Consider the following 25,832-nt stretch of genomic DNA (forward strand, 5'->3'; position numbering starts at 1 on the left):
TTATTAAAATCTTGATAGAAATTCAAACGTGTGTAGTATTGGGTGGGAGCAAAAGAATACGGAATGTACCGGAATTTTCTACTGTTTTGCAATTCTTTGAACCGATACAGCGACGTGCACCTGTCTGTACTCATGCAGAGAAAGGGACAAAAAACTATTTCTGAGAGTATAATTCACCATCTGACGTTCCATATAAGGAAGGAAAGTTTTTTATTTAAGCTTCGGCTTTGGTACGGGAAAAAAATGTGCGTTCGTTAAAAAAAAAAAAAAAAAGCACTAAAAGCAGAAAATAAGCACAAAAAGAAAAAAAAAAATGTGCTTAGAGAAAAAGTAAGCACCTATAAGGGCTTTTATATTTTATTTTCAAATATAAGGACTTATAAGCACTTGTAAAGACCGCTACGAACTCTGACATACAACTTGTCTCCTCTAAACAGCTAATGATGCTCATTTTCAAATGGTATGTTTTTTTGGTCTCTTTGAAGCCTTAAAATTTCTTAGCAGGAGAGAATTGGGAAGTAACAGACTTAATGACAGAGTTCAAGCAGCTCATGCATTAGACCAAAGCTCAGTTTTATTCCTTGTGAAAATATTCCACTTAAGTGATAAAATTCAAAAGAACATGCAGAGATACTAATCAACTAAACTAAAAAATTAAGAGTTTAAGAGAAGAAAGTTTCAGTGACAATATTTTTTAAAATGGTAAAAATAAACTGACAGAAACAATTCATTTAAAATAATTTAAAACAACATTTAATTGATATTTAAAAACATAATTAATTCTTAAATTCAAACAGTTAAAGAATACTTACATATAAAAAAGTACATTTTAAAACTTACTACTACTATAAAAAATAAGACTTAAATTAACTTTTCTACAATTGCTAACAACAGCTTCAAATTTTGCTAAGTAACCTTGGGGATTTTGCCCACAGCAATTGCCATGTAAGACTGCTTTTGCAAAGAAAAGTTGCCTGTATGCTTTTGTAAACATGTAGAACATTAGCTCATTTACTATGCAAAATCAAATAAATACAAACATTACAAAATGAAAATGCATTGCATTTCCTTGACAAATAATACAAAGAAGTAATTCATATTCATGTTTGATTTTTGAAAAGTAAATAAGTATTTTTCTGTTTATAAGGACTTATAAGCACTTGTTAGGACCGAAAAAATGTGTCATTGTCCTGTGTGTCAATTCTCATTTTGAATTATTTCACAAACATTATTCCCAAATTTATCTATTTGGATAGGGGGGTTCAGTCTCGTGGCTGTGCTTTGTTCTCCATGCGCTGGCTCTCAAGGGTTTAATTACTTCATGTAGAAAAGTTCTTAAAAACAGTTCCACTCCATATTGTAAAGACAATCAAGAGAAAACAGTACTGTAAGTACTTTTAACAGATGTTGAAAGTTCAAAATGTATTATTTGCAATCAAAATCATGCTTTCTAGCAGTGCCCCAATTCCAAGACACTACCTAAATAACACAGCAGAAATAGCTAAGAAATATAATTTGTGTTTTAACTGCTTATCATTACATCATTTTATTAAAAATTACAAATAAAAAATTTTATGTTCTGCATGTGGGGGAAGACACCATGTGATGCTCCATTTCTCCTTGGAAAGTAAAACATTAACGAAAGCGTATGAAAAAAAGAAAAACAAAACACCAACTAATGGTTTCAGTGTACATTTCCCCTAGCACCAGACTTTCAAACAGTGGTAATGGTCTGTTTGCAGAGCAGTTTGTCTGTTGTAAATTAAGAAATATTAAGTACCCGGATTTGCTTTATTAATGATGGTAAGGTAAAGTTACATCCAGGCAAAACATTGTTAGACTGGGCAGCACTTGCTGTTTCATAACCATACAATGTGTGAGTGGATTCCATTTGAAGACAGATAAAGTAAACATAAAAAGATAAAGAAGATAAAGTTTAACGATAAAAAGATAAAATTTAACAATTCCATTTACAAATTTGGAGAAGAGTCTAGGCGTGTGTTAGCAATTAAGATACAAGTTATAAGAAAAATTTATACTTTTCAGAAGTACCAAAAATTATGCAAGATTTGATTCTTTCAAGCAAAATTGATATTAAAGTGCATGATTTTTGTGTAACATGAAATTAGTTGATGAGAATTTTAATGTACCAGAACATAAAGAAATGCTTTTAGGAGCTGAGGTTTTCTTTGAAATATTAAAATTGGAACAGATTAATTATGAAAATTCAAGTCTTAATTTGCAAAACAACATATTAGGATTTATTATGTCAGGTAGCATTGCATCAGAAGAACAAAACCGCATACATTGTGGGTAATGAAAGCAACAGATGACTTTAAACAAACAATGAGAAAGTTTTGGGAGGTAGAAACTGCTGAAAAGGAAACAGTAAAATATATATTTGTGATGACCATTTACAGAAAACTCATGAAAGGAATAAACTGGATAGCTATGTTGTAACTATGCCTTTAAAGGAGAATCCCTCATGCCTAGGAGAGTCAAAGGACATAGCTTTGAGAAAATTAAAAGACTTGTGGAAAAGATTGAGTTTAGATCCTGATTTTTAAAATTATACAAAGAATTTTTAGCAGAGTTATGACTAAATGGGACACACATATGAAGTAATAGAAAAAGAAAATGAGACTGGTTCATATTTTATACCCCATTAAGGTGTGCATAAACCTACAAAAAATTCCACAAGGGTTAGGGCAGTATTCAATGCTTCATGTCCTACAATTAATGGAAATTTGTTAAACTCACTACAATAAAAGAGGTGCGATTCAAGACAATATTTTTGCTTTAATGGTTAGGTTTACGAAACATCTCTCTCCATTTACTGCAGATGTAGAGCAAGACTTGGATAACTCCAGAACAGAGAAAAGTTCAAGGAATACTTTGGAAAGCAGAAATCCGATAAACCAGGAAAAGTCTTTGAATAAGCAATTGTGACATATGGGATCATAATTTCTCCATACTTAACAATGCGCACATTATGACAATTAAGCATAGATGAGTCCAAGTAATTTTCATTAGCTGCTCCGAGAATAATGTTGGATACCTACATGGGCAACATTTTACTAGGAGGTGAGACGAGACAATAAAGAAGCATAATATCAATTAATTTAAATTTTCAAAAAAGGAGGAATGAGCTTCACAAGTCGTGTAGCAATTACAATCAGCTCAACAATAATACTGAGTCAAATTGTGCATTTTTAAAAACTAAAGAGACCAAAACAATAGGAGTCTATTGGAATCTTCAGCAGTGGCGTAGCTAGGGTGGGGCAAAGGGGGACATCTGTCCCCGGGCACAGCATCCAAGGGGTGCCAAATTGCTGCTATGAAAATTTTTAAATAAATGTTTTCCATTCTTGGAACACAGAAAGAGGCACAAATTCTTCAGTTGTCCCTGGGCACTGGAAACTCTAGCTACACCCCTGATCTTCAGGAAGATAATTTTTCATTTAATTTGAAACATGCGGAGGTAACTGTGCACACTAAGAGAACTGTATTGCCAATGATAGCATATTTATCTGACCTATTGGGACTGCTAGGCGATAGAAAAGTGAGCTATTAACGTGATAATATCTTCATCATGTTAAATAATCATAAAATTGCATATATTGATGATTTAAAATTAAGGTTAATCTGGTCTATAAATTGAAAATTCTTAAAATTAAAAAGGAAGGACATGTACAATAAGTAGATGAAAAACTAATAAACAATTAAAATGAAATATAAGTCTTAAAGCTTTCATTTCTAACAAAATGTTCAGCTCTTTTAATAATAATGGTTTCTAAAACAGAGCATGCATATATATATAGAGTATTATATAAAACTAATACTTACGCATATCAAATATGTCATGCTTTACAGTTTTCTGCTTTGCATTTGTGTCATTACATCTTTCATTGGAAATAACAGCAGTAGTGTTAACATATTCTAAAAAGAAATGGCAATGAAAAAAATCATAAATTTACAAGTAATGTGAAGCAATACTCAAGATAACAAAATAAATCTTTTTTAAATACTGATTCCAAGCTACAAACCTGGTCCTGGTCGACGGTATACAGACACATTGCTAGAATTTGCGGTGAGATCGATTAAACTCTCGGGAAATTCTCTTTGCAATGGCGTAGTTGCATATGGAACTGGATATGTAGTATTTGAGTTTATTTCTTTCACAGCAAGGCTGGCCTACAAAGAAATTAGTAATATTAAAATGAAAATTATCTAGATGTTGCATGATGGAAGTTACAAAACATTTTAAAACTATATTTACATACTGAACAGGGACAAAAGTTCTACTTGATTTTGATATGCATATGCAAACAACACAAACTGTACCTCACCTAGGACTGTGTATAATCACCATCATGATCAATAACCTCTAACCATTTTTCCGGAAGAAGACGAATCCTATATTGATCAGATCCACAATTTTAGAACTGGAGAACTTACATTAAGGAAATTTTTGCAGCCTCCACATGATCAAAGCTTTTCCAAGTAAAGGTGTTTCACAAATTATGACAAAGTTGGAATTCTGTGGGGGCCAACAGTGAGTTGAATAAAATCTCCTAACCAAAATCTACTAATTTCTGACATGGCATTACAGTATGTGGCTTAGTATTACCAGGCTGGATGACACACTCTTGGCAATTAACAAGGCTCGGCTGTTTTCGTTCACAATGATTCTTGCAGTCTCTCCGACTGTTGACAGTAGAAGATTGCATAATGGTTTTATGTGCCAGGACCTTCCAATAAATTATTCTTTTCACATTCTACACTCAACACCACTTTCTTGGGATGAAGTTCTTGCTTGTGGAACCCAAGCATCAACTTGGCACTTGTGAAATTACAGTGAAACCTAGTGCTACAACACTTCTTTTCACAGTTGTTCTGTGTATGTAGAAGATTTTTGCTAATTCCCCTACAGCTGGATTTGGACTGACTTGTTATGACTTAGTTTAGATTCTCTTCAGAAAATGCTGATAGTACACAGCATCGAGGTTTGCCAATTTCGCCTCAAGCAAAGATTTCCGGTCTTGGATTCGGGTGTTAGAATCACTATTGCTATAAAATTTCAACAGCTTTTCTTTATTTTTCCATATATCATACAAAATCATGTCACAGTTCCATACCATTCTGCTATAAATCTAGAAGTAGCACCTGCCTCCATCTTTTGCAGAATTTGCACTTTTTGCATTACCGTCAATGCAACGGGTTTACGCTTTTTAACGTTGCAAGCAATTAAATCATGAGTGCATTTCTTATCTGTTATTGTATTAAAAAGGGCTGAAATTTAAAATATACTTAATTTATCCACAAAATATCAGGATAAAAAAAAAAGGCAGCACTAAACAATCTCGTGAAATAACAAAGCTCAGAAAACACAACAATGTGAATTGTGAACTTGAACGAAGAGCTGAGTCAAACATCTGCTTTTTTACCCCGATGCAGAGATTAGAAGGAAAAAAAACCTTTATCTTATTTTTTAAAACTTTTTTTGTGTCAATAATTTGGTATTTCCGTTATGACTCATTATTATTCGGTAATTACAACATCATTATTCGGTAAGTATTTTTTCTTCGATATTTTGTACTCAATGTTGCGGTTTCCGGAACCTATAAACTGAATGTTTATATTTTGAGAGGCAACGCGGATTTCAGGTCGGCGGATTTTCGGTATTTGATTGTACTCCCTTATTGAACTCAAACAGTGTCTAATGTTATTGGTCTCCATTTGATCAGCACAATACCCTATCCAATAATGAACCACGAATCTACATTTACTACCTGCTACTGATGAAATGTTCTCCCTAAAATATGACAATCAGTTCCAGGTCTTGGAGCATCATCTATACGTTGAGAAGGTACGATACAAACAGCACTTATTTAATCCACGAATAGCGCAACATTTTCCTGTCCCCTCTTTCTAACCTGAATTCCCAAGAAGATGGGTGCTACAAAAAGTCATTTATCGCCATTAATGGGGCATTTTATTGAGACTACAAGTCTTTATTTTCATTTATCAGATATTGTCAAAATTGAGCATACAAAACAAATACAGTCAAAAGTCGTTAATTCGGACACCCATAATCCGGAATGATCTATAATCTGGACCTCAAAGCTACAAACTTTCTGTGCATAAACAAATAACCTTTACAGCTGCGAATATGCGTGTGCGCGTCTAGTTTATATTAATAGCTGCTAGATGTCAGTTGTCTTCTGTTTTGCCATCACATGTTTAAAATGGCTACTCGGCAGCAGAAATCATTTTGTGTTCATGAGTTTGCAAAGTGCAATTCCGTGATTACAGTGCAAAGACGCTTCAAGTTGAGGTACCAAAGTGATCCTCCGAATGGGTGGAACATTCGCAGATGATATTGACAGTCTGGAAATACAGGATGTGTATGTAAAGGAAAGAGTCCTGGCTGCCCTCGTGTTTTTAACAAAAATGTTGCATGAATTCAAACTGCTTTCCAATGCAGTCTTTCAAAATTAACTCGTCATGCAGTCGGGAGTTACAACTGCCTACAATAGCAATTTGCTGTGTTTTAAGACGTTGGTTGGTTATGAAGCCGTACAAGTTATATTTGTTACAGGCTCTGCGTCCTGATGACAAACGTAAACATGTGGCACTTTGTAACGAGATTATTGATGCTATTGACAATAACAACACTTTCGCACAATGCATCGTGTTCAGCGATGAGGTGACTTTTCATGTTAGTGGTCATGTAAACAAACACAATGTTCGAATTTGGGGCCTACAGAACCCACATGCAGCCAGTGAACATGTATGAGATTCACCCCAATCAATGTGTTTTGTGCGATAGCCCGATCATCTGTTTACGGCCCATTCTTCTTTGATGGAAACACGGTTAACGGTCAGCAGTATCTCGCTATGTTACAAAACTGATTGTTTCTGAGGCTGCATGCAAACAACTTCGTTCTTCAACAAGATGGGCACTCCCCCCCCCTCACTGGCATCACCAAGTGCAAGATTATCTGAATGAAACTCTACCGAACCGTTGGTCTGGTCGTTAAGGAGCTGGTGACTTAGAATTCTCAGCTGGCCTCCACAGTCACCGGATTTGACACCCTGTGACTTCTTCCTGTGGGATTTCATTAAAGACAACGCTTATGTACCACCACTCCCACAGAACCTGGAAAAAGTAAAGAACCGGATCCGTACTGTCATAACATCAGTGACGGTGGACATGCTTGCCCAAGTATGGGAGGAATTTGAGTATCGATGTGATATTTTTCGTGTCGCTGATGGGGGACATACTGAACATCTGTAATTTGAACTTCAGAGGTTCGTACATATACATCGTAAAGTTTAATATTCCTATGTCATACAGTTTAATAAATGTATGCATTCAAAATATGTATATTCTTTTTGAAACACACTGTATATTAATGTTCCAATAAAACACTAAAGCATCAAAGGTGATAAGTTGTTTTATATTATTTTAAGTCTCAATAGATGCCTTTAGTCATTATAGATTTACATGGCCACTATTAAATTTATTTTTTTTTTAAATATTTGTTAAAAAAACACTATTAAAATCACAATCTATTAACATGTCACAGTTTAAAATACATGTAATTTATGACATTGATTCTTGAATTATATTTGTGCATCTTTTTAATATGAAGCTTTTCCAGACATTCTGGCTATTTTATACCAATTTCTTTCTCTTTAAGCATCTTTTATAAAAATTAGAAATTTGTTTCAATATGCAAACCAATATTTCCACTAGTTTCCATGCGTTTTACCTCCTAACTTGTCAATCTCTCGATTATGTACCTATGTGGCTTTACTTGATCTGATAAAAGCTAAATAGTTCAAAATCCCTGACAGATGTGAAGCAAATTATCACTATGTCTGAAAGTAGCTCCTAAGTCAGATAAAGGTTTAAATAAACATCTTATTTAAAAAGACCTTAGAATATAAAAGCATGTTTTTATGCTAGAAAAATCAACTACAGCTTATGGTGATCCAATAACAGGAACAGTCAAATTCAAATTAAAAATGTGGACTAGAAGTGAAAGTTTTATAATTTAATTTTAATCTAAGCTGGCTCAGTAACACGCTGTAACAAACTCAAAGTAACAAAGTCATTGTGTAACAAACTTAAATATCAGCAGTGATAATGTAAAGACAAATAATCACAGATAGCCAGTGCTGGTAGGAACTAATGCAGTGTGCAAGCATAGGCCAGAAACAAATTCTGTCTTAGAACCCCCAAAACCTTAGTTTAAAAACTATTTAAGTGATTTTCACTCTGGTGAGGAAATGGAAAGTGAAAATTATAACAAAGGTTGAAATTATAAACAACTGCTTAATTTATATAATAATAACTGTACATATTTTTGAAAAATAATTTTCTTTCTCATTATGCATTTGAATTCTTTCTTCAATACACTTTTTCTTCATTTTAAAATTTAATTAAAGATTTATGTTATTCTAAAAAAACTAAATGCATTTAGAATGTATAGGAAAAGGTGCTAATTTTACTTCTTTAGTAATATGTACATTCAGAATAAATATGAAATGATTATATGATATACAATTACAGAGCCGGTGTAGCAGAATTTTTAGAATTCAGTAACACAACAAACAACAAAATCTAGAAACGGCAAAATTTTACAATTTAGGAAGGCACTAGGCAGCAGAATTTAGGATTCACAAAGATTGCATGAAGTGGGAAAACGCGTAGCGCCAGCCCCGAAAAGCCGTAGGTAGGGTTTTCAGCATCCGGGAACAGCTGAAGATTTTGCGCCCCCTTCTGTATGGCAAGAACAAAAAACATTTCATTTAAAAATTTTCTAACATCAATTTTGTATGCTATGGATTCTGCGCCCGAGGGCAGATGTCCCCCTTTGCCCCACCCTAGCTATACAACTGATGACGCATTCATACATATAAGATGAGTATTTTTAATTGTCAGTTTTGAATTCCTTTATTAACAGAAAATTCCTTCCTATAAATGCATGTCCATGTCATAAGATTAGAAGCATTTTTTATATTTTCCATGCTTGTGTCTAGTGAAAAGTAGAGAAAACAAAGGGGAAATAAACACATTAAGAAAAAGACTTCTAGTATCAGAAGTAAAACAGCCAAATATTATGTTTTCATTGGTCTTCCAAAAATTATCCAAAAAGTGAAAATTCGTCGCAAACCTTCTGTAAAATACACCCATTACATGTTAATACCATGAAGACATTTTTCTGGAATGTTCTAGATTTGTGGGTATACATCTTGCCTTCAAATCTTTCTAAACTTTCCAAGCTGCAGCGTTTAAAATCTTATAGAAAAATTACCCCTACTAATTCTGTAAGAGCAAAAAACCAGAAATATGTTGAGGGGCGGGAAAGGAAAAAAGGTGTAAAATTTATTTTATGGAGAAAAGTGATGCATAATGAGACAAATACATAGGGAAAACTCTTACCATGAAAACATTAATGGAAAGTAATGTCATTTTATAATATGATAGCGGAAAATAAAAACGTTTCATTTTAATGTTATTTCTTGAATACAATTTCAATATATTAGCATTGTTTTAAAGAAATTGGTCAATGTTATAATTTCCCAATATTTACTAAAAAGAGCTTTTTGTGATAATTTAAGGATTTTTTTTTTTTTTTTTTTTTTTTTTTTTTTTTGTGTGTGTGTGTGAGAAAAGTGCTAAATTTTACTATGCCTGATAAAATATTCTGCAAATTACTTTAAAATTCAAAACGTTTCAAAAGCTCATTTCAGTATAACCAGATAGGTATACTTTAATTACACAAAAAAATTTCAAGCATGTATCTACAGCAGATTTTGAGAGAAGGTACATCGAAAATGGCCAATTTAACATTGTCGTTATAGGGGTTGCTGATACCTTTTGAGTGTCCTACTGTTTATATTAGAAATAGGAACAAATTATAATCCATGAACCTATTCACCCATACAAAAGATATTTATCAATGAATTGCCAAAAATATTTGTCAAAAATGCTAATTCACATTCAAAATGGCAGTTGTGAAAACAGACAGAAATTTCAGATTATTAAAATTAAGGACCTCCTGTCAAATTTGGTCGAAATTAAGGACATTTAAGGGCCATATGAACCCTGTTATTACTATACTTTAGTGCATGGATGAGCAACTTTTTTTTTTTTTTATAATGGGCGAATTCTAAATTTAAAATATCAACATTAGATGATAAACACAAACTATCTTGTTAACAAAATAACAATCTTTTAAAAATTAACACATATAAAATATATAATGAAAATACCATAAAAACAGTTAAATATAATTCTTATAAAAATAAGTTTGGCACTGCTTCTTTGCTACCAAACTAGTATCCATTTGCAGATACCCACGACACAGCAGCTTGCACACAGCTTTATGTCATTTAAGTTCATTCAATTTTTGTAATTTCACTCTGGGAAACAACTGCTCTTAAACTTAAGCACTTTTAAAAAGTGTCATGACTTGCAGTGGATGTGTGATTTATTGTGGATTTTTTTTTTTTTTTTTTTTTTTTTTGAAAATGATGCAATTTTGATAAAACTTTTGGATGGCCTTATTCTAAAATTTATTTTTCAAACCAGTGTTGTTTTGTAAATTTATCTATTCCATTTGTAATTCAACAGGAATTGCTTCCACTTCTATATTAAAGGGGAAGGGAAAAATATTAACTAAAGAACCTTTTTTCCCAATCTAAATATTTTAAAATTGCAATTCAAATTGGGTTATTAATACTTGTATTTGTTGGACATGTTTTTATGCTTCTGAAGCAGTTTCATTTCCTAAGTACAGAAAACAGTACGTGCTATTTTACAACATATGCAATACATAAATTTTTAATTTGCTTTCAAAAGCTTTAATTTCATTAAACAAGTTACACCTATAAACTCGCTTTTTCCTTGAAGTTCCATATTTCAGTCATTCAGATGCTGAATTATATCGACAATAAAGGTAAAACCACACACCCATTCCTTATTATTGAATTTGATAAATGGATATTCTTTTATTTCCACAAACAACTGAATTTCATTTTTTTCAAGTTATATATTCTTTAACAGCATACTGCCTCTACTCGACCAGTGTACTTCATCATGATATTCACTTTCCAAATATTATCATATCCACTTTTAAAGTTTTTTTAAATTGGCAATAATGCTCGAGATTCGAGAAAAAAATTAATAAGCACTATTAAAGGTATGGGGACATTTGCATATTTACAGTTTTTGTGCAAAGATTCTGTTGACGAATTATGCAACAAGTTTTTAATATTATGAAATAACATTTCCATGACTCCTAAATCCATGTTTGCCATTGCTCATGCTGTATTGGTTGATATATCAAGAGTATTATCAAATAAAATTCATAAGTTCTCACACAGCAATTTTAGTTCATTAAACAGGTTTTTAAGTGCTGTAGTTCAGGTCACTGGCATCAATGAACCAATTTCTTCAGTAAAAACAAATATCATTATTTGTGATGTGTTACTGATATCATAGTTCTCATCAAGTGCTAAGGTATACCATTTAGATTTTTCAATATGTTCTATTAAGTTCTGGTAATATTTTCAGAATAACATCTTTTTTATCAGGAAAAGCTACTTTTGCAACAGCATTAAAGAATTCATAATAATCTTTTCGTCAGTATTTGGTTTCATTTTGTTTTAAACCAAAATTTTACTAACAGCATATCTAGTTTTCATTGCCAAATCTGATGAAAACTTTGAGCTTTAAACACATTTTGTTGTTTTAAGCTTCATCCAATTTATTTAATTTAACTTATTTTGGCTTTGGATGGTTTTATAATCTATACCATGTTTTTTAATAATAATTCCATATAATATTATGTTCTTTGATCACAAGATACTGAATCTGAGCATAAAAAGTAAACAGCTTTATCTTTTACACAGGCAAAAAAATAATCAAATTTAAATTTTTCAATAAAACTTTCTATTTTCAACCTCCAATTTTCATTTTGTTTGTCTGTTTTGCTGATATTTTTCTAACTGTAAAAAGAGTGGAAGTATATTTAAAAAAAAGTTTTCGGTCAATGCAATTAGTTTTAAAATCTAAAAATAGTGTGGGTAGAGTAGACTTTAAGGTACCCCTTGTATTATGGCGAAGTTGTTGTTTGATTTATCGCCAAGTTGTTGTTTTATTTATAATAGCCTGAGTAGTTGAGTGTTATGGAAACCCTATTGTGATGTAATTGGGTGCATGATTCTGCAAAATTTTGAATCATGGGATGTTTTGTAAGCGTTTTTGTGGTGTGTGTTAAAACCGTTTAGATGGATTTAAATGGGTTTGTAAGAAGAAAGGTTCAGATGGTCACTATGTGAAGCGTTTGATCAGAAAGAGTACCTGGTTTGAAAAAAGTCATTTGAGTATGACTGATATTTTGATTTTTACATGGCTCTGGGTGTACGAAGCGAACTGGAAAACCATGGTAAGTGAATATTTGCTTTTGGTAGTGCTTAAGTGTATAACATGTTTTTCCTTTTTTATGTTATTTTATTATTTGGTTTAAAATGTATTTTATTGAAATTATCCTATATTGTAGAATTTGGTACTCCTTTGACTTTTTAAGTGAAAATATATCGATGTGTACATGGACAAAATAGAGGGTGTGCGCAATGCAAGTTTGTGCAATTCTGGGAATTTTTTTAAGTGAAAATAAGTCGACGTGTACATGGATAAAGTCAGAGGAGTGCGCAATGCTATTTTTGTGCAATTTGGGGTTTTTTTTTAAGTGAAAATAAGTCAATGTGTACATGGATACCGAGTTTGTGCAATTGTTTGTCTTGTTATTTTGGCTTTGTCTAGCGGTGATTTTTGACGCAAAAATCACCACTTCGCAAGCCAAAATAATGAGTCATAGAATTGCACAAAATCGGTATCCATGTATCACCAAAAATCACTAAGTTTCGCCAAGGGGTACCCTAAACTATACTTTTATCAATAGTGTTTACCTTTTGATTAGAATGACACATTAACAAGTCACAAAAACAGGCAACACAAAATACACAAAAATTGTTCTGTGACTTGCAATTTTTTTTTTTTTTTTTAAATTGCTAGATATATTAAAGCTAATCAGGAGTTAAAATAAAAGAATTCATTTTTTATACTATATGGGAAATAATAAGGAAATACGAAACAAACAATAAAGATACATTATCCACTTTTACTGTACAACTAGAAAGTATGGTATGTCATTTGATGCAATTAGTTCAGTTAATTAGGAACATCTGTGCAGACCCTCAGGCAACACTTCACACAGCATCTTATTTCACTGTGTGGTAACATCACAAGATTGAGTCCATAATTTATGTTTGGAATTCACAAAAAAATTCACTGCAAAACAATAGCGTGAATATCATTTGGCAGGTGAAAAGCAAACATTTAAACCCACTGAAAATAAAGAAATTTGAATTGAAGACGACATGCAGCATATTCTATCTGTTTATGCAATAAAAGAGTATACAGTATCTCTTTTGTCTGCTAATTCTATTTCATACTAGGCAGATTTTCTAGCGGATCATGCCTTACATTCCTGACTCAAAAATACTAAACTCTATTTTTTAAGATAAAACAAATAAGACGAATATCTTTTCAGCAGAGACTAGTTATTACCTGACTGGTGCTTTTCAAAGATGTGTTGTCTAAAAATGCAGCATCTGCAATCACATCTGGAGGAACTTTTCCTGGAAGATCATTGTAATACTCAGGATCTTCTCTACTAGGTGTGACTAAATTACCATTAACTGTTGAGGCTTGATACCTGTTTGGAAAATAAAATTTTGTAATTTAAAATTGTAACACGGCTTTTATCTTATAGTTTTGGCAAAGATGACAGTATTCTTCTGTTATCAGGACCAGATTCAGAAGTGTCTGTATATATGCACTTATGTATGTACATATATATGTGTACACAGATACATATATACCTGCATGCATGAACACATACATTTTCTGGACCCAGCCCTGATAAAAGAACTATACCAAGATGACTTTTTACCTCTCCATTCAGTGAAATTTTAAAAAGGCAGAAGTAAAATTTTAATACAGTGGAGCATCATTTATATGTTTCTTGTTTATATGTCTTTTGCATTTATATGTCATTTTATCTTGGTCCCAATTAACTCATTTTAATAGTAAAATGTTTCTTTTATACATTGTATAACTTTGGTTATACATCTCTCATGTGCTTCACTTATTGCACTGTTTGTACATTTCGCAGTCGCACTGTTCAAGTATTTTTTCTAGAAGTATATTCCCTGAGTCGGTTGAAAAACGGTTCAAAACTTTTTCCACCAAAATAGATGGATATGAATTCGAAGGCATTTTTAATGTAATGAAACTGTCTTTTCTTTATACTTATGCCCGAAAGAATCCTAGCTTTCATAGGTGAGTGACTAGTGTCACAAAGCAAATGCAGATGGTATGGAAAAAAAATTACTCTTTTAGTAATAGGAAAGTCATTAAAAAAGGAGCTTCAAAAATATTAAAACTCTGCCATTAGAATATTAAACAAATAAGAAACTATGGACATTTTTACCGAATGGCTAAAAAAATAGACAAAACTATAACTGCAAAATCAGTGTACCAGCCATTAGATTTCTTGCAAAATGTGAAAATTGTTTTCTTCCTGGCATATTGCAGAAGAAATACACAGAAAAATTAAAATATTCTTGGGGCTATTAATAGGATTTTACTTGCCTGGACTCAAGTACAACCACAAAACAATAAAAAATTACTTCATTGAAGGAAGGATTTTTGAACCCAGAAACAAGTGAAAGTGTTGATGATGAAATTATGATTACGGATGAAGATAATTAGAAACTACTGGAATTAGACATTACGATCAAGGACTATGTAAACTGTGATGCCAATGAAATGAAGTTAGGCACAGTTGAAGAACTGATTGACTGAATTTTATCCGATGAATACTTACGTAGCAGAGATGAAAGAAAATGAAGAAATAATCACACTCTCTTGTGAAAATTCTGTCTTCTGCACTGGCACTGTAAAAAATTTCTTTGTGTGTAAATAATACAAGCAAGAAAACATTTCAAGAACTGATTTTGATTCACAGTGCTTTGCTTAAAAGATTCAGAATCAAAAGACATGTCAGATGACAATTAAAGACTTTACCGTAGAAAAATTTTTTAATTTGCTTTAAAATGTTCTTGGAAAAAAAAGTATTACATATTCAAGTAAAGGCATGACTTTGTTTTTCAATTTCAAGTAACTATGCACAGAAATTTGCATTCTTACACTTTTAAAAATATTAAATTTATATTACTATCAATTTTAAAATATTAATTGTAAAAAAATGTTTAAAAATTAATATTAATTAAATATTCATTTAAATTTATTTGAACATGGTTCATATCTTAAACAAAGTGTGATAATAAAATTGCATATTATCAGTAGTAGGTTAGTAATACCAAAATTTAACAACTACTATACATACAATACATATACGTTTCATAACACAAACTGCAGTTTTCTTCATATAACTTTCTCATTTATATGTCACTTGTGAATGGTCCCTTGAAAGACGTATAAACAGTGCTCCACTATATTTTCTTAAATGAGAAACCATAAACAAGCAATACTAAATTATATCAACTACTATTTTGCTCAATTTTAAAAACACTGGCATATTGCGAATATTGTGATTGAAAAAAAAAAAAAAAACTTTAATATAATATGCAGTGTCTCTGAGAATGAATCCCATGGGTTGCTTGTGTAAGAAAACCAACCCAGAATGAACAGTCAAATCGAAACGGTTAAAAAAATTCATGAAACGTTTTTACGAAGTCCCACAAAATCATTCTGTGCAAGTTCTAAATTCAATAGGCCTTACATAAAGGCTGGGGTGTGTTTCGTTAACACCTAGAATTCTGATCCTACACTTTTGAGATGGTACAGGCATTAAAACCTTCCAACAAAGTGCTACATAAAGCTTTCTGTGAGAATTTCCAAAATAAGGTAGAGGTAGGCGGTTTTGTGAACAGACTTGTGTTTATGGATGAAACCACATTTTACATTTTTAGCAAAGTTAATCTCTATAATTTATAATTTTGGGGTACAGAAAACTCATATGGTGTAATGAAACATCAGTTGATTCCCCAAAGGTGAACGTTTTCTGCACCATTTCCAACAGTTGTGTTTCTGGTCCTTTTTTCTTTATGGAAAAATTGATTAAGGGGTGGATTTACCAAGATATGCTATCATAGTGGCTGTTCCCTCAGATAGAGTAACTGGCTCCTGGTTTCATTTTGCAGCAAGATGGTGCTTCACCACATTGGCATAAAAACATATGCTAGTACCTGAATGATAGTCTACCCCATTGCTGGACTGGCCATGTTGGGTGAAATGTATGTCATTTCTTTGTTGGCCACCGAGAGCCCTAGAAGTAACTCCTTGTGATTTTTTCTAGTGGAGTTTTATCAAAGACAAAACGTTTTGCCTCCATTTTCCCATTATGTACAGAACTGCATCAGGGAATAATTGAAGTGCTCAAATAATTAACAGAGGATATTCTATCAGGAGTGTGGTAGGAATTGGAATACTGCATAAATATTTGCCATGTCCCTGAAGGGGGGCATGTGGAACATCTATAGAAACTTGAATAACTATAGTTTCACTGTAAATTTGATTTATCAAAATAATTACAGTGTTCACAGGTATGCTTTCTTTTTGTCCCATTCAAACCTGTATTATGTCAAATAGAAAATCCTTTTATTTAATTCAGTCACTGAAAAAGATCATCAAAAACAAAATCAGTAAATTTCAGTATGGATTCCAATGACAGACATCATGGTGATATTTAGTTTTGTTCTTGTTGGAAAAAGGCCGGTGTAATTTCTTGGCTGAATCTATCTTTAAGGTGGTCAAAAATTACAGATTCTTTCACTATAACTGGGATAAAGAGACACAGGAGAATTTCCAGTGGAATAAGATCAGCATTTCTTGTAAGCCATGTTATAGGGCCATTTCTGCCAATCCGGCATTTTGGAAAGCTGACAATTGAACTTGTCTTGCACATGATTTGCAAAAAGAGGTGGGGCTCCATCTTGCTGAAAGATCTGCAAAAACAGTGCCTTCTGCTCTCACTGGCTTGATTTGATTGAACAAAACTAACTGTAGCATGTCCAAGCATATTAGTATTAATTTTAACAAGGGAAAAAGGGCAGGGCCAGAAATTCTTGTTATGCATCAGGTTTTACAGCACACTGACCTTATATGAATTTCAAATGTTCTCAAGCATCATATGCAGATTTCCAGAGCTTCAAATTAGATAATCGTGCATTTTATATAACCATTTATGTGGAATAAAGTATGCTCCAAAAGGATGATATTAAAAACAAAATTCTGGTCTGTTATCAAAGTAGCATAACAGAATAGGTGACTTTATACTTTTTGTTTTTTAATTCAAATGAATGCAATAATTGAAAATTATTTTACAAGGATGTTACCTCAATATCTTACACATGCCATCATATGAAATTGATTTAGGTACATCTACTGTTAATCATGGTATGGAATGGACTTTTGTTGATTAGGGACAATTTGCATTAATGAGTATTTATTATCCATTGGCTTCTTACACACACACAAAAAACATATGCACATAATTTTCCTCAGTGACTGAATAATAAATGTTCTTTCAGTCTCTTTCATATAGTATATATTATACCAAGACCTCATGAAACCCTATCTTTCATTCTCAGAGAACCTATATTTTAATTTTATACAGAAAGTAAAGGAGAAAAGAAAGTGGTGATAGGCTTTATACTTATTTCTCAATGGTTTTCTATTATAATTTAGCAAAATATGAAACAGCAGTTTCTCAAATTCTACCATAATTACTATTATTAAAAGTAATTAAAATTTATTATTTTATTAATAAAAAAATATAACATACGCTTCATTGCCTTCATTTCTGACACTTGGTACTCTTTTGAGAAATTGCTTATATCGCAGTTCAAATGCTTGTCCAATGGTGGTGATCACATCTTGAGCAAGTCCACCACCGCATTCAAGCACAAAGCATGCACGACCGTAACGATGGTCTTTGGCAACATAGGAAACAAAATCCAAAGTGTCCTATGCAACAGAAAAGGAAAAGTTAAACTATAATCAGTTCTAACACTGATGATGAAATATCAAGTATACATTTTACACTCAAATTGGACAACAATAATTATGAAGAATAAAGAAAATGAAAGAATGAAGTTATGCAGTGTCTATTTCTACTGCAAATAATAAAACAAATTACAATGTAATCAAAGGCATTTTAATAAAGCACCTGGGAATTTCACTATATCATTAGTTTGTTTAAACATTTGCCAACTGTCTTCTGTACCAACCTTGGCAATAGAAAATAACATTGGCACAGTAATAGTGCAATTTGTTGGCAAATTTTTTGCAAACATCCACAGAAACAAAACTGATTATGGTAATAACAAATGGCAATTCATTCAAAATATACAAAGAGAGAGAGAGAGAAGGAATTAAATATAAATTTGTATTCATTATAGCATTTAATATAAATCTGTATTTATTATAGCATTCAATATAATTTTGTCAGCAATTTATTTAAAATAATAATACAGTTCAACAGAATATAATTAATATATACAAGGTGTTTCAGCAATTCAGTTACAATCTTTCAGGACAAATACAGTACACCTGGACAATAGAAAAATCACATAGCAATGCATGGTCAGAAATGCTTTCGTGGCGCAACGGTGACTACAAAAAGCACAAGGATGAACATGAACAGGGTGAGAAAACATATTTATGCTCAGTGCAGCAAACACCAAGAAACAAAAACAAAAACCAACAACAACTGTCAACAAAGAAAGAATTAAATTTTAAGACATTGAAATTATGACCCTGGACAGTGATCTGAGTCTCACGTGGGAGATCTGATGTTCTGGAAAACACCTGGTGTGTCCAGGACTTTCCCAGCAGCTGCCACAATGCATGCAACAAGTTCCTGAGCACTGTTAATGGAGGTTTCATATACCAGTGTCCTGACATACCCCCAGAAAAAATAGTCAATGCAAGTCAGGCATAGCGATCTTGCTGGCAATGCACTGGACCATCGCTGCCAATTCAACATTAAGGATACGTATGCAAAAATTTAGCATTCCCAACATTTTAGCTGCACTGATATAACAGACATGTTTTCTCACTATGTTCGAGTCCATCCTTTCTTGTGTTTTGTGTCATCACTACCGCATCAGGAAAGCATTTCCGACCATGCATGACTATGTGATTTTCCATTGTCTAGGTGTGCTTTATCTTTCCTGAAAGTTTGTAACCATATTGCTGTAACACCCTGTATATTAATTATCCTTTTCAGTCCATTTATGTAAGAAAATTATTTAAACATATATAAATATGCAGGAAATTCTACTTATTATTTAACCCAATTTGATAGCAATTCATCTGCAAAAAGCACTGACATGTGCAGAACGGTAACTGTCTATTTCTTGGATACTTACAGATTGTTTCTCACCAGTTCAGAAATGTGCCAAAAAAACTTCCTCACCAAGATCGCTACAAAAGACTAGTACTAAACATTTTTTGCCCAAAGTAAATATTTTTAATACAACCTTAAGAAGAAGAAAATATATTAGAATATAACTGTTTTTCCTATTAAAAAATCAAGTTAAAAAGCATAATGGAAATAACTTACTGCATCACCTCCAGAAGCAAATGATATTTTAGGCATTTCATGATATGCAATGACCTGGGAAGAACACATACAAAATAAATCATAATTTGCACAAAAAAAGTTACAAACAATACATTTATTATGTCTTGTTAATATTAAAATTTCAGTGCAAAGACATTTAAGAACATTTAAATGTATATTAATTTCATAAAATTTTTATAATAAATTTTAGTTATAATTGTCTCTTACATAGGCAAATGTTATTTATCGTAATGAAATTTATTTTACCTTAAATAAATTTAGCATTCCAATCTTAAAATACATGGATAGCAGTTCACTGATTTTATATGAGATTTACTGAAAACTGAACAGTAATAACAAAATGAAATGCTAAGGCAGAGAGATGCAGATTTGATTACTCTAAACTGAAATCTTTTGCCTATCAAACTTGAAAATTCAAAGGTTCAAAACTGAATTAGAAATTAAATTTAATAACAAGACACATGTATATGTGTGGTGATAATATGTAGCCTTAAAAACTTCTGCACATGTATATAAAATAACTCTATTTAAAAACTCTTAAAAGTTATAATTAAATAAGTATTCTCTTTTTCTAAAATATATTTTATATTAATGGAAATTATCCCATGATGACACAGATAAATTTGTGCTTAGTCCATTTACATTCTCTCTAACAAAGTTGTTTTTTTTTTTATTGTCAGCCACAATAAAAGGATTTGAAGAAACTTTAGAGGCTGACTTGAGTAATAACATGAAAGCGTACCACTAAAAACACTGGAACAAGACAGTAGAGTAGACAATTAAATTTAGAAGTTTGCTTTCATATTTTTTATCCTACACTCTTTTTTCTTTCTTATTGATCAGCCAACTCAGAAATTAAAAAAAAAAATACTAACCCTTTTTACCAGAGTATATATATATATATGGGAACACCGATTTAAGACTACTGAGTTGTAAAAGCGTAGAAATGCTGATTGCGAAGATACTTGATGCTTAGAGTGTCTATCCATTTTGAAGAATAAACAGTGGAACCAGATTACATTCCATATTTATTTACATTCACATTGATGGCCACAATTCACTTGGCACTCCAATTGTGTCAATTTCCAGAACAATTTTGATACTATAGTGACATAAGCAAATACAGATGATTGCAGCAGCGTCTTAACAGGATGAAAGCTTAAATGAGAAGAGTGAAAGTGTTGCAGTAATAATGCAGGGGAAGAAGGGAGGAAGGTCAAGTTTCAATTCGAGTTAGTTTTGGTTTACAATTAATTTTGATTGGGAATGAGGTAAGTGCATTAAGCGTTACGTAAGATTGCATGATTAATTTTAATGACACAGTTTAGACTTATGCCGCTATATCTAAGACAGAGAAAGTCTTGAAATTAAATCAAAAGAGGTTATAGACAATTAAATTTAGAAGTTTGCTTTTATAATTTTTTATCTTATATACACACACATATGCAAGATAAAAATAGTTAAATTTAAATTTTAAATTAGCAATAACTCCTTAAAAAATAGTAATAAATTCTTCTGGACTGCATCATTACTCAATAAATCCACTTACATCACTTTATATAAAGAAGATGACACAGCTAATTCGACTTGAAATCTTTCTCTTATACTAAGCTTCCATATTCGATAAATATGCATTTGCTTCTATATTTCGATATAGCTAGACTGCGGCTTTTCTTCATACCGCAAGAGATAAAAAAATATAAATGTTTTGAAACAGGCATGAGTAAAGTGAAAAAAAGAATTGTGTTACTGAAATGTTAGTCGAAATAAAAATGAATATTTAAGCTGTCCCAGCTGTCAAGTTTACTGTGCTGATCAACATTTGAGTAAATCAACTTTCCTACATCATTACATATATACTTATTAGCCATAACCCCACTAAAAAATTGTGAACTTACTAATAATTTCAGATAGAAATGTCTGTTTCGGTATTTTTACATCTATTTCTACAATGCATCCAGTGCCCACTATTTTTTTAATATTATTTTTCCATAGAAGCCATGTACACCTCTCTGTGATAATTACACCAACAGATAGTTGTGTTTAGATATAATTATAATTCTTATTCAAATAATTGCACTTCCATATATTCCTTTGTTCAACTATAAATAAATCAAATAGTTGTAACAAACCAAATTCTATCTTCAAACCAATTTTGTATCCACATTCTAATACTTCGTTTGTAATTTTTCACGTTGCATTTCCATGAAATTCAGTCATTTAAAAACTATAACTTCATAGAATGTGAATTTTTGCATTTTCTACTGTTGAGCAAACACTGTATTTCTCTAAAAAAGTAACACTTTGTTTTCATTGATCCACATATTCAACAATGCTATTCTAATTTGTTAAAGAAATAAATGTACTCAATATTAAAAAAATACTAATTAGAAAAACAACCACTACATTTAAAAAGTGTAAATCCACATATGCTATGTGCATATCTAGGTTACTACATAAATAATATCTGGCTACATGATAGGGTATCACATAAAAATTTGGTCACATAGTGTATTGACTTAGTATTGCCTCATCAATACTTATTTGTCAATTTTTAGTGAGGGTGCAGATAATTAGAAAGTACCAAATTTTATTTTACCTTAAAGGAAATGTATAAAATTCTTAAGTAAAATAAATCAAGAATTTATAATACTAGACTTTCATAAAATATAAGCAATTTCCATAATTCATAAGGCCAGTTTACATCTGTCGGAGCAGCTCGTAGCGAGCTGCTCGAACCGAGTGAACGAACCTGTACTTTGATAGATTATTTACACCAATCAAAGTGGACTGACAACTTGCCTCCGTTTGTTTACGAAATGGATACCGACGTGGCAGCTGCAGCAAAGAATATGCATTGAATATACATAGCTGTTCTTTGGCTGCAGAGCTTGAAGTCTGCGAAGCAGTTTCAAACGAATTAATCTCTGCTCTTGGGAGAAGTATGTGACTTGGTAGCTTGCCGTGATGAATTAGGAGTTTCAAATCAACTATTAAATGAATTTCAGGATGAGGATGTCCAAAGTTACAAAAATGTTAATTCAGAAGTCAAACAACAAAAATCAGTGTTATATTTACAAAATTTTCACAGGACTAGTTTCGGTGGTTTTACCGAACCACCATCCTCAGCTGCAAAACCGCAAATGAACAAGATAGGAATTAATGATTAGATAAGATAAAAAAAAGCCTGGACAAGAATAAGCAAGTGGTGCCATCTGTTGGTGAAACCAGAACTAAAAATTAATTTCTTTAAAGGCCGAAGGCAAATTTGGATTGGAATTAGCATCGTTAACTAGAACAGAAAGATTTTTATGAATGTGAAATGCCTCTAGAACATCCAGTTCTCCAATGGAAGATGTTTTTCGAATAATTTTGGCAGCAGAAAAATTGAAAGTGTGATTTTCGGACCAACAATGTTGAGCAACAGAAGACTTCTGTGTTTCCTTTTTTCTAACACATGCCTCATGTTCCTTGACACGAAATTTCAAGGCTCTCTAAGTTTGGCCAATGTAAATTAAACCACACTAGCAAAGAATTCTATAAATACCCCAGGAATTCATATCCAGAATGGGGTCCTTAAGTATGGAGCTCGGAATTTTATTGATGGGAGAATGAACAACCCGAAAGTTAAATTTCTGCAAAATATGTGCAACTTTATAGCTAATTGATGGAAAGAAGGAAATGACAACAAAATTTTTATAATCTCCTAAAACAAGAGTGTGCCTTTTCGTGTGTTGAGATGAGAATTTCTTAACTGCTTGATTAATAATGTTGGGTGAAAAGCCCCTGTCAATAGCTATTGCTTTTAAATAATTTAGTTCTTCATCAAGGGCTAGTTTAGAGGAGCAAACTTGAAGAGCACGGAAAACATAGGAATAAAATGAAGCTAACTTTTGTTTAGTCGGATGACATGATTTAAAGTTTGGTGGAAGGCAAACTGATGAAGGTTTACGGTAAACCGTAGTACTGAAGTTGGATGTGTTACGTGTGACCAGAATGTCGAGAAACGGAAGAGAATTGCAAGTCTCAAGTTCAAAAGTGAACGGAATAGCAGGATCAATAGAATTCATTATTGAAAGAACTTTATTTAAATCATTTTTATTACCTTCAAACAGTCTTGATCTAGAACGGAGAATGCAGTTAACCGTCATAAAAACACCCTTGCAGTTAAATTCGAAAAACTTCTTTTAGAATCTTCCAGTTCAAGTAGTTCAAAAAAATCTTCCCATTGTAAACATCAAACCAATAGTTAATATTTCTAATGTTAGTCTTTCAGAAGAACAAGAGAGAATTCTAAAATATAATTTTAACTTCTTACAAACCTGTAAACCCTCGATTCCAAAGATTTTGGCTCCTATCGAAGAAGCTTTCAAGTTCAGTAAAGTTTCAGATTCACAGAAAGAAATGATTAGGCATCTTATCGCTCATAATGTGAAATTCAATAATAAACCTTTGAAACCAAATCTAACTGCGAGAGAAAGAGCTACAATGCACGAAATTCATTCTAACCCGGATATTATCATTTCAAAGGCTGACAAAGGTGGCCAGATAGTCATCATGGATAAGAACACTTACATCGATGGTGTCACTTAACTCTTAAACGAAGGACCATATAATCCGATCCCTAAAGATAATTCACCTTCGGACTTGTCAAAAATAAAAACTGCGATCAAATCTTTGCAAATCATTTCAAGCAACTTAAAACATTCACTTATCCCATCTGTTGCGAATTGTAGAAGATTATATGCTCTTCCCAAAATTCATAAAAGTGGTATTCCTTTCTGCCCTATTGTGTCAAATTTAGGTACTGCCTCGTATCCATTAGCTAAATATTTAGTTTCTAGATTTTCAACTCTATTAGACAATAACATTTACACCATAAAAAATTCAATAGAGTTTGTAAAAAAGGTTAAAAACTTTTCTCTTCTTGTAATTTACTCATGGTTTCTCTTTAATGTAAAATCATTATTCACCAATGTCCCACTGGAGAGTGCATTAAGATGTTTAGAAACCAGAAGTCGCAAATTTCATTTCTCTTGCATCAAAATTGATGAGCTAATTTCTCTCACTCAACTTTGTTTGAAACAAACACATTTTGTTTTCGAAAATAAATATTACAAGCAAACTGAGGGATTAGCCATGGGAAGCCCCCTCAGTCCCATCCTGGCTGATATCTACATGCATTATTATGAATCAAAATTGTTTGAAACTTTAAACTTCCCGGTATGGTTCCACTACGTAGACGATACTTTTAACCTGTTTGAAGGTAATAAAGATGATTTAAATAAAGTTCTTTCAACAATGAATTTTATTGATTCTGCTATTCAGTTCACTTTTGAACTTGAGACTTGCAATTCTCTTCCGTTTCTCGACATTCTGGTCACACGTAACACATCCAACTTCACTACTACGGTTTACCGTAAACCTTCATCGGTTTGCCTTCCACCAAACTTTAAAACATGTCATACGACTAAACAAAAGTTGTTTACCGTGCTCTTCAAGTTTGCTCCTCCAAACTAGCCCTTGATGAAGAACTAAATTATTTAAAAGCAATAGCTATTGACAGGGGCTTTTCACCCAACATTATTAATCAAGCAGTTAAAAAATTCTCATCTCAACACAAAGGCACACTCTTGCATAGACTCCAACCTTCAGCAAACCTTGTCAGTAGTCAACGTGCGAACGACATTTTTACAACTTTGAAAATGTGCGCGTAGCGTATGTTGTAATTAACCATTCATTAATTTTAAATTAATAATTAATTGTAATCAATTTTATTACATTTAAAATCCATATACATATAAAACTGAATAATTAAAAATATACCTTGTAAATTATATGCACATTTAATTAGAAATTTTCTTTTAACTCCTCAAGCATTCACTAATAAAAAGTACTTCAAATCACTACTAATGATAGAAAAAATCAGAAGCTATAAATCATATCTTTATTCTGGATATGATTTCTACAGGGAAATAAAATTTAAATAACCAAGAATGATACATATAAGTATTAAACAAAATACGCATAATTTATGAATGCAAAGATTTATATGTAGCATGCTTAGCAAGCTTAAGT

The 25,832-nt window shown here is 32.1% G+C and overlaps 1 protein-coding gene across 1 annotated transcript in view; it reads right to left on the reverse strand.

The window, feature by feature from the left end:
- Positions 1–25,832, reverse strand: part of LOC118200363 (SHC-transforming protein 1-like) — a 54,547-nt gene that overhangs the window by 8,489 nt on the left and 20,226 nt on the right. Inside the window, exons 6-10 of the mRNA XM_035372324.2 lie at positions 19,734–19,787; positions 17,952–18,133; positions 13,649–13,796; positions 4,047–4,194; positions 3,847–3,939 (exon numbers count right to left, since the gene is read on the reverse strand). Of these exons, the coding sequence (XP_035228215.2) occupies positions 3,847–3,939; positions 4,047–4,194; positions 13,649–13,796; positions 17,952–18,133; positions 19,734–19,787 (625 nt within the window). The remainder of the gene's footprint in view (positions 1–3,846; positions 3,940–4,046; positions 4,195–13,648; positions 13,797–17,951; positions 18,134–19,733; positions 19,788–25,832) is intronic.

The sequence above is a fragment of the Stegodyphus dumicola genome, chromosome 2 (assembly GCF_044657685.1).
Source record: "Stegodyphus dumicola isolate Sdum_Otavi_A_Nest chromosome 2, ASM4465768v1".
Classification (NCBI taxonomy): domain Eukaryota; kingdom Metazoa; phylum Arthropoda; class Arachnida; order Araneae; family Eresidae; genus Stegodyphus; species Stegodyphus dumicola.